The sequence below is a fragment of the Cervus canadensis genome, chromosome 7, assembly GCF_019320065.1.
Source record: "Cervus canadensis isolate Bull #8, Minnesota chromosome 7, ASM1932006v1, whole genome shotgun sequence".
Lineage (NCBI taxonomy): Eukaryota > Metazoa > Chordata > Mammalia > Artiodactyla > Cervidae > Cervus > Cervus canadensis.
In genome coordinates this window covers 23,569,620-23,579,763 of record NC_057392.1, presented here as the reverse complement: position 1 = coordinate 23,579,763, position 10,144 = coordinate 23,569,620, and the positions used below count along the sequence as shown (strand labels likewise).

The window sequence follows — 10,144 nt, the reverse complement described above, 5'->3', positions numbered from 1 at the left end:
GGGTCTGTGGGGAGTTTTGAAATCTCAGATGGCAACATAACCAGGAGGAAAAATAAATAAATAAAACCCACAGATGACGTGCCTAATGGCACTCCCACCGGAGAAGTAGTCCAGATGTTCGCGTCCACCACCAGCAAGCAGGGACTGAACAAGGAGGGGCGGGTTGCATCCTTGGGGTAAGGACCAGGCCTGAATGCCCTGAGGGCAATCTGAGGGAGCTAACGTGAGACAGCAACCCAAACTGTGGGATAGCCAGAGAGAGAGAAAAAAAAGAGAAAAAAGAGAGAGAGAACTTTCCCGCAAAAAGCTGTAACCTAAGGCACCGCTGGGCCCGCTTACAGATCAAAGGACTGAGTGAATACCAGAGGAGAGCTAGCCAGCTGCAGACCGGCCCATCCCCCACCAGAGGCAGGGAGACAGGCGGGCAGCAGCCAGAGCCGGAAAGGGGCAATCTCAGGCCGAGAGACGGCATCCTCTACCAACCGGAGAGCAGGCTCCCAGTTGCTAACTAAGTCTTCCTGGGATTCTGACGGTTGACAGCCACCAAGAGGGTTGCAGCCAGAGATCAGCTCCCCAGAGGAGACACATGTCACACCTGAGACGGCACTCCGCTGCGCACCCAGGAAACTGAGCGGCTGGGATGGGAGAGGTGATAAGCTGCACCACCCACCTGGGGAGAGTGCTCTCGCCAACCACCTGGTCGCCTGAGATGCTCGGACCTGGGAAGGGCACAAAACGCAGGCCCAACCAAGTCTGTGCCTTTGTGGAGTACCCGAGAACCTGAACCTGAGCGGCTTAGACCTGGGAAGGGCACACAACCCAGGACCCACTTTAGAGAGTTCCCCTGCAGAGCAACCTGGAGCCTGAGCAGTGTAGACTGGGAAAGCACACATGCTGTGAGCAGGGGCAAACCCAGTGTGGCCAAGACACTGCAAGCACTCCCCACACACGCCAGTGATATTTGCTTGCAGTGTTCCTCCCTCGCTGCAGCACGACTGAACAGGTGAGCCTAAATAAGTGACCACCTTCACCCCCTTGTGTCAGGGAGGAAATTAGACACTGAAGAGACTTGCAAACAGAAGAAGCCAAGAGAAACAGAGGGAACCACTTTGGAAGTGACAGCTGCAACAGATTAAAACCCTGTAGTTCACACCAACTACACTGGAAGGGGTAGACCTTAAGAAGTATAAGCTGGAACAAGAAACCATCTGAAACTGAACTGACCCCACACTGCCCTCAACAGCTCCAGAGAAATTCCTAGATATATTTTTACTATTATCACTTTTTAAATTTAAAAAAATTTTAAGTCCTTTATTACCCCTTTGATTTTCATTTTTATAACCTACTGAAAGTGAAGTCGCTCAAGTCCGTGTCTGAGCTCTTTCAGCCCCATGGACCTGTAGCCCACCAGGCTCCTCTGTCATGGGACTCTCCAGGCAAGAAATACTGGAGTGGGTGGCCATTTCCTTCTCCAGGGGGAATCTTCCAACCCAGGAACTAAACTCTGGTCTCCCACACCGTAGGCAGACTCTTTACTGTATGAGCCGCCAGGGAAGCCCACTTAAACATACTATTACCTTGCAAAAAAAAAAAGACTCTATTTTTAAAGCAAATTTCATATATATTTTTTTATAATTTTTCTGATTTTAATATTGTGCTTTTGAGAGTCTAACCTCTACTCTAGATGTTTAATCTTTGCTTTTTGGTATTTGTTATCAACTTTGTACCTTTCAGAATCCAATCTTCAGTACCCATTTTTACGCAGGAGAGTGATTACTGGCTTGATTGCCCTCTCCCCCTTTTGACTCTCCTTTTTCTCCCCCTAGCTCACGTCTGTCTTCTCCCTCCCCTTCTCTTCTCTACCCAATTCTATGAATCTCTTTGGGCATTCTGGGCTGTGGCAAACACTTAGGGAACTGATTACTGGCTAGATGTGTCTCTCTCCTTTTGACCCCGCTTCTTCTTCTCCTGGTCACCTCTATCTCCTTCCTCCCTCTTCTCTTCTCTATGTAACTCTGTGAACCTCTTTGGGTGTTCCAGGCTGTGGAGAGCACATAGGGATTTGATTACTGGCTAGACTGCTCTCTCCCCTTTTGATTTCCCCTCTTCTCCTCCTGTCACCTCTATTTCCCTCCTCCTTCTTCTCTTCTCCATGTAACTCAGTGAACCTTTCTGGGTGTCCCCCACTGTGGAGAATCTTTTCTCCATTAACCTAGATATTTTATCATCAGTGCTGTATGGATGGAGAAGTCTTGAGGCTACTGTAAGAATAAGACTGAAAGCCAGAAGCAGGAGGCTTAAACCCAAAACCTGAGAACACCAGAAAACTCCTGACTCCAGGGAACATTAATCGATAAGAGCTCATCCAAAAGCCTCCACACCTATACTGAAACCAAGCTCCACCAAAAGCCAACAAGTTCCAGACCAAGACATACCACGCAAATTCTCCAGCAACACAGGCCTGAGCTTTATATATAGCCCTGAGCTTTAATATACAGGCTGCCCAAAGTCATATCAAACCCATCGACACTTCAAAACTCACTGTTGGACACTTCACTGCACTCTAAAGAGAAGAGATCCAGGTCTACCCACTAGAACACCAACATAAGCTTCCCTAACCAGGTGACCTTGACAAGCCAATCGTCCAACCCAGCCACAGGGAGGAACCTCCACAATAAAGAGGAACCACAAACTGTCAGAATACAGAAAGGTTACCCCAAACACAGCAATCTAGACAAGATGAAAAGGCAGAGAAATACTCAGCAGGTAAAGGAACATGATAAATACCCACCAAACCAAACAAAAGAGGAGGAGATAGGGAGTCTACCTGAAAAAGAATTCAGAATAATGATAGTAAAAATGATCCAAAATCTTGAAAACTAAATGGAGTTACAGATAAATAGCCTGGAGACAAGGATTGAGAAGATGCAAGAAATGTTTAACAAGAACCTAGAAGAAATAAAAAAGAGTCAATCAATAATGAGTAATGCAATAACTGAGATAGAAAAACACTCTGGAGGGAATCAACAGTAGAATAACGGAGGCAGAAGATAGGATAAGTGAGGTGGAAGATAGAATGGTGGAAATAAATTAAGCAGAGAGGAAAAAAGAAAAAAGAATTAAAAGAAATCAGGACAACCTCAGAGACCTCTAGGACAATGTCAAACACCACAACATTCGAATCATATAGTCCCAGAAGAAGAAGACAAAAAGAAAGGCCATGAGAAAATACTCAAGGAGATAAGAGCTGAAAACTTCCATTTTAATGGGGAAGGAAATAGCTACCCAGGTTCAAGAAACCTAGAGAGCCCCAAACAGGACAAACCCAAGGTGAAACACCCCAAGACACATATTAATCAAATTAACAAAGATCAAACACAAAGAACAAATATTAAAAGCAGCAAGGGAAAAACAACAAATAACACACAAGGGTATTCCCATAAGGATAACAGCTAATCTTTCAATAGAAACTCTTCAGGCCAGAAGGGAATGGCAGGACATATGTAAAGTGATGAAAGAGAAAAACCTACAACCCAGATTACTGTACCCAGTAAGGATCTCATTCAAATATGAAGGAGAAATCAAAAGCTTTACAGACAAGCAAAAGCTGAGAGAATTCAGCACCACCAAACCAGCTCTTCAACAAATGTAAAGGATCTTCTCTAGACAGGAAACACAGAAAAGGTGTATAAACTCGAACCCAAAACAACAAAATAAATGGCAACGGGATCAAACTCATCAATAATTACCTTAAATGTAAATGGGTTGAATGCCCCAACCAAAAAACAAAGACTGGCTGAATGGATACAAAAACAAGACCCCTATATATGTTGTCCATAAGAGACCCACCTCAAAACAAGGGACACATACAGACTGAAAGTGAAGGACTGGAAAAAGATATTTCACGCAAACGGAGACCAAAAGAAAGCAGGAGTTGCAATACTCATATCAGATAAAATAGACTTTAAAATAAAGACTGTGAAAAGAGACAAAGAAGGACACTACATAATGATCAAAGGATCAATCCAACAAGAAGATATAACAATTATAAATATATACGCACCCAACATAGGAGCACCACAATATGTAAGGCAAATGCTAACAAGTATGAAAGGGGAAATTAACAGTAACACAATTATAGTGGGAGACTTTAATACCCCACTCGCACCTATGGATAGATCAACTAAACAGAAAATTAGCAAGGAAACACAAACTTTATCAGCACCATGCTCTAACCAACTGAGCTAACCGGCCACCTGGAAACACAAACTTTAAAAGAGACAATGGACCAGTTAGACCTAATTGATATCTACAGGACATTTCACCCCAAAACAATGAATTTCATCTTTTTCTCAAGTACACACGGAACCCTCTCCAGGAAAGATCATGTCCTTGGCCATAAATCTAGCCTTGGTAAATTAAAAAAAACTGAAGTCATTCACAAGAGACCATAGCCAAAATCAACAAAGCTAAAAGCTGGTTCTTTGAGAAGATAAATAAAATTGACAAACCATTAGCCAGACTCATCAAGAAACAAAGGGAGAAGAATCAAATCAACAAAATTAGAAAGAAAATGGAGAAATCACAACAGACAACACAAATACAAAAGATCAAAAGAGACTACTATCAGAAACTATACGCCAATAAAATGGACAACTTGGAAGAAACACACAAATTCTTAGAAAAGTATAACTTTCCAAAACTGAACCAGAAAGAAAGAGAAAATCTTAACAGACCCATCACAAGCATGGAAATCGAAACTGTAATCAGAAATCTTCCAGCGAACAAAATCCCAGGACCAGATGGCTTCACAGCTGAATTCTACCAAAAATTTAGAGAAGAGCTAACACCTGTCTTACTCAAATTCTTCCAGAAAAGTGCAGAAGAAGGTAAACTTCCAAACTCATTCTGAGGCCACCATCACCCTAATTCCAAAACCAGACAAAGATGCCACAAAAAAAGAAAACTACAGGCCAATATCACTGATGAACATAGATGCAAAAATCCTTAACAAAATTCTAGCAAACAGAATCCAACAACATATTAAAAAAATCATACATCATGACCAAGTGGGCTTTATCCCAGGGATGCAAGGATTCTTCAATATTCGCAAATCAACCAATGTAATACATCACATTAACAAATTGAAAGATCAACCAATGTAATACATCACATTAACAAATTGAAAGATAAAAACCATATGATTATCTCAATAGATGCAGAGAAAAAGCCTTTGACAAAATTCAACGACCATTTATGATTAAAACTCTCCAGAAAGCAGGAATAGAAGGAACATACCTAACATAATAAAAGCTATATATGATAAACCCACAGCAAACTTTATCCTCAATGGTGAAAAATTGAAAGCATTTCCCCTAAAGTCAGTAATAAGACAAGGGTGCCCACTCTCACCACTACTATTCAACATAGTTTTGGAAGTCTTAGCCACAGCAATCAGAGAAGAAAAAGAAATAAAAGGAAACCAGATTGGAAAAGAAGAAGTCAAACTCTCACTGTTTGCAGATGACATGATCCTCTACATAGAAAACCCTAAAGACACTACCAGAAAATTATAGAGCTAATCAATGAATATAGGAAAGTTGCAGGATATAAAATTAACACACAGAAATCCCTTGCACTTCTATATACTAACAATGAGGAAACAGAAAGAGAAATTAAGGAAACAATTCCATTCACCTTTGCAATGAAAAGAATAAAATACTAGGAATAAATCTACCTAAAGAAACAAAAGACCTATATATAGAAAACTATAAAACTGAGGAAAGAAATCAAAAATGACACAAATAGATGGAGAAATATACCATGTTCATTAATTGAAAAAATCAATATAGTGAAAATGAGTGTACTACCCAAAGTAATCTATAGATTCAATGCAATCCCTATCAAGCTACCAACGGTATTTTTCAGAGAATTAGAACAAATAATTTCACAATTATTATGGAAATACAAAAAACCTTGAATACCAAAGCACTCTTGAGAAAGAAGAATGGAACTGGAGGAATCAACCTGCCTGACTTCAGGCTCTACTACAAAGCCACAGTCATCAAAACAGTATGGTACTGGCACAAAGACTGAAATATAGATCAATGGAACAAAATAGAAAGCCCAGAGATAAATCCATGCACCTGTGGACACCTTGTCTTTGACAAAGGAGGCAAGAATATACAATGGTGAAAGACAATCTCTTTAACAAGTGGTACTGGGAAAACTGGTAAAAGAATGAAACTAGAACACTTTCTAACAGTATACACAAAAATAAACTCAAAATGGATTAAAGATCTAAACGTAAGACCAGAAACTACAAAACTCCTAGAGGAAAACATAGGCAAAACACTCTGACATAAATCATAGCAGGATCCTCCATGACTCACGTCCCAGAGTAATGAAAATGAAAGCAAAAATAAACAAATGGGACCTAATTAAACTTAAAAGCTTTTGCACAACAAAGGAAACTATAAGCAAGGTGAAAAGACAGCCTTCAGAATGGGAGAAAATAATAGCAAACGAAGTAACTGACAATCTTAAAAATATACAAGCAACTCCTGCAGCTCAACTCTAGAAAAATAAACAATCCAATCAAAAAATGGGCCAAAGAACTAAACAGACATTTCTCCAAAGAAGACATATAGATGGCTAACAAACACATGAAAAGATGCTCAACATCACTCATTATCAGAGAAATGCAAATCAAAACCACAACGAGGTACCATCTCATGCTGGTCAGAATGGCTGCTATCAAAAAGTCTAGAAACAATAAATGCTAGAGAGGGTGTGGAGAAAAGGGAACCCTCTAACACTGTTGGTGGGAATGCAAACTGATACAGCCACTATGGAGAACAGTATGGAGATTCCTTGAAAAAATGGAAATAGAACTGCCATATGACCCAACAATCCCACTGCTGGGCATACACACCAAGGAAACCAGAATTGAAAGAGACATGTGCACCCCAATGTTCACTGCAGCACTGTTTACAATAGCCAGGATATGGAAGCAACCTAGATGTCCATCAGCAGACAAATGGATAAGAAAGCTGTGGTACATATACACAAAGGAATATTACTCAGCCATTAAAAAGAATGCATTGAATCAGTTCTAATGAGGTGGATAAAACTGGAGCCTATTATACAGAGTGAAGTAAGTCAGAAAGAAAAACACCAATACAGTATACTAACACATATATATGGAATTTAGAAAGATGGTAACAATGACCATATACGCGAGACAGCAAAAGAGACACAGATGTATAGAACAATCTTTTGGACACTGTGGGAGAAGGCGAGGGTGGGATGATCTGAGAGAATAGCATTGAAACATGTATATTATCATATGTCAAACAGATCGCCAGTCCAGGTTCGATGCATGAGACAAGGTGCTCAGGGCTGGTGTGTGGGATGATCCTGAGGGATGGGATGGGGAGGGACGTGGGAGGGGGATTCAGGATGGGGGACACATGTACACCCATGGCTGATTCATGTCAATGTATGGCAAAAACCAGTACAATATTGTAAAGTAATTAGCCTCCAATTAAAATAAATAAATTAAAAATTAATAAAAAACATGTTGACTGTAATAATTCTTATTTTGATTAATAAAGATGTGTTTGAGCCTAGTTACAATGATTAAAATTTATTTCTAAAACCGGAATTATGTTTGCACCAACCTAATAAATGTCCAACCTTGTTCTGTGTGCTGACCCCTAGCACCACCACTGGGCCAGATGCGGCCATGTCCCTCCCTCTGGTGCCCAGCCTGCTCCAAGAGCCTGCAGGAGGCAGAGCTACAGACATGGTCCCAGGCCTGGGACCAAGGCGCACCACGACAAGGCCTGAGTGGAGATAGAAGCTGCTCTCCAGGGTTGCCAGAAGGATGGGCACAGGCAGGAGGGGAGCTGGAGCACCGCAGGGTGGCCATGGCGAGGGGCAGCCTCCGAGCACATGTAGGACACCCCTTACTCATGAAGCCACTGGCCTCTGGCTGGCTCTGCTCGAAATTCCCTGCTGTGACACTGCTCAGGGTGGGGCAGGGGGCCTGTGGGGAGACTGTCACCCTCCCCCACTGCTGCCCCTCTGGTGACTCACGCGCCATCCTGGCCCGTGGCCCTCCTGGAGCCTTTAGGGTTCTGCTGCTGCTCACCTAACAGGCCCTCGGCAGGACCAAGACAACCCCATCATTGGTGCCTGCAGCTGAGGGCCTGAGGGCTGCAGGCCTTGCCAAGGGACAAGCATGTGACCGCCTGGTGCACGACCTTCCAGAGGGGAGCTCTGTCACTACTCCCCAGCCCTGAGGGGACCAAGGTGGGGTCATGGGGCAAACACACTGCCCTTGATACAAAGGGAGGCAAAAACCAGAAAACATGTTACAAACAAAAATCCCAGCCCACATGGACCATCTGAAGCCCAGTATTTGTGTGCTTTAGAGCCCACCCAGCCACAGTACAAGACCCTTCCCCACTATGACCCCGCCGTGCCCTCACCTCCAGGCATCACCTGGCCGACATCCTGAACTGTGAGGACCGACAGCTTCTCCTCAGCGTCCACTCTGATCACCCCATGACTGAGGCCACTCATGGACAGCACAGCTCTTCTTGGAGGAGGGCCCCCCAGGTCAGGCGGCCTGGAAACAAAATTTATTAACTGATGAGGGGACAGTCCCCTGACAACAGGATGATGTGCAGCAAAGTGCCAGCTGGCGCCAGGCTGTGGGGATGCTGGCTGCGAGACCTGACACCCCACCCCATGTGCTCCACAGCAGGGGACCAGGGGGCTGCAGGGACCATGCAGTGATACTGCATGTCTTCCAAGAAGGGCACAAAGGTGACCGCTTCCACCAGGTGGTACTGGGACAGTGCCCAGAGCCCCAGGCAGCAGGTGAGCAGAGTCCATGCTTCCTGGGAGCAAGCCCAGAGGACCCTGAGACCAGAGGAGGTGGCCTGGAGCCATGGCAGAAGAACAGCAGGCCGCACCACCCATTCCAGGCAAAGGCCATGGAGCCGCAGCAGCTTGTCCCGACTCCCGACTACAGGAAGCCAGGGACAGTAAAGCGACCACTGCTGCAATGCCAAGTTTGGGCCTGTTTGGTCTCGCAGCAGCAGAATCTGGGTGGCTGAGAATCAAATGTCACGTCCCTTCCAGTAAGAAAAACCACTCTGCTGAGCACAAGAGGTCATCGCAGAACAAAGGCATGAAGAACCCCTCCTGTGGTCTGGGGAGGATAAAGGTGATGTGTTTTTTTTTTTTTTTTTGTAAAGGTGATGTTTTTAATGCTGATTCTTATCAACATGTTAGGATTTCTTACTGCCATAGATAAATAAACAACGTAATACAAGACCACAACTGAAACTCACTCTTTAACAACTGAGCTGAGAGTGGGAAATTAACAGAGTGCCCGCAAATGTGAGCGTACTGCCCTCTACCTGAGGATGGCACTCGGGGGCATGGACAGCAGCCTTAGGTGAGCAGAGATGACTGGGCAGGAAGGTGACCTCGCTGGGGCCTGGGGAGTCACATGGGTGAGCACAGAGCAGGAGGCTGTGTCTCTCAGGCCTCACAACCCCATCAGAACAGGGCGAGTCCTGGGCTGCAATAATCCAGAGACGGTACTCCAGGGAGCACCATGGAACTGTGTCACAAATCAGGACAGCTGGGGAGGCATGTGTGGCCAACAGGGGGTGCAGACATGGCGGTCGGGGCAGCCCCACTAGGACATGAACACGCCTGGAGACGGGCCCCAGACCAAGCACTGCTCACGGTTTCTCTTACTCAGGAACCAATCAACCAAATTTGCTCTCACAGGTAATTCAGCTGAACGAGGAAAAATTAAGTGTCTACAAGACAGAGCAAGTGATCAGCTACCTGCGGATGGCCACGGTGAGCGCCTCCGGTGAGCTGGCACAGGGACAGATGACCTCTGGCCTCAACCCTCTGGCCTGGAAGACGTTGAGGAATGCATCACAGGAGGATATGGACCCTGCGTGAGACAGAGTGGACATAAGCGCTGAGTGGAAGGCCGTCAGGCACCCAATGTGGAGGATGCCAGGCACCAGGCCCAGATGCTGTACCCCTTCACCTCAATCAACCCGTCAGTCTCATGGGGGGGGGGGGCGCTGTTTCCACAAAAAACAGG

At 44.6% G+C, this 10,144-nt stretch overlaps 1 protein-coding gene across 5 annotated transcripts in view; it reads right to left on the bottom strand.

Moving 5' to 3' along the window:
- DIP2A (disco interacting protein 2 homolog A) overlaps positions 1 to 10,144 on the bottom strand; it is a 108,633-nt gene that overhangs the window by 36,646 nt on the left and 61,843 nt on the right. For all 5 annotated transcript variants that reach the window (XM_043474660.1, XM_043474656.1, XM_043474658.1 and 2 more), the window contains 2 exons: positions 9,874 to 9,988; positions 8,496 to 8,635 (listed from right to left, as the gene is read on the bottom strand). In XM_043474660.1, coding sequence (XP_043330595.1) covers positions 8,496 to 8,635; positions 9,874 to 9,988 — 255 coding nt within the window. The remainder of the gene's footprint in view (positions 1 to 8,495; positions 8,636 to 9,873; positions 9,989 to 10,144) is intronic.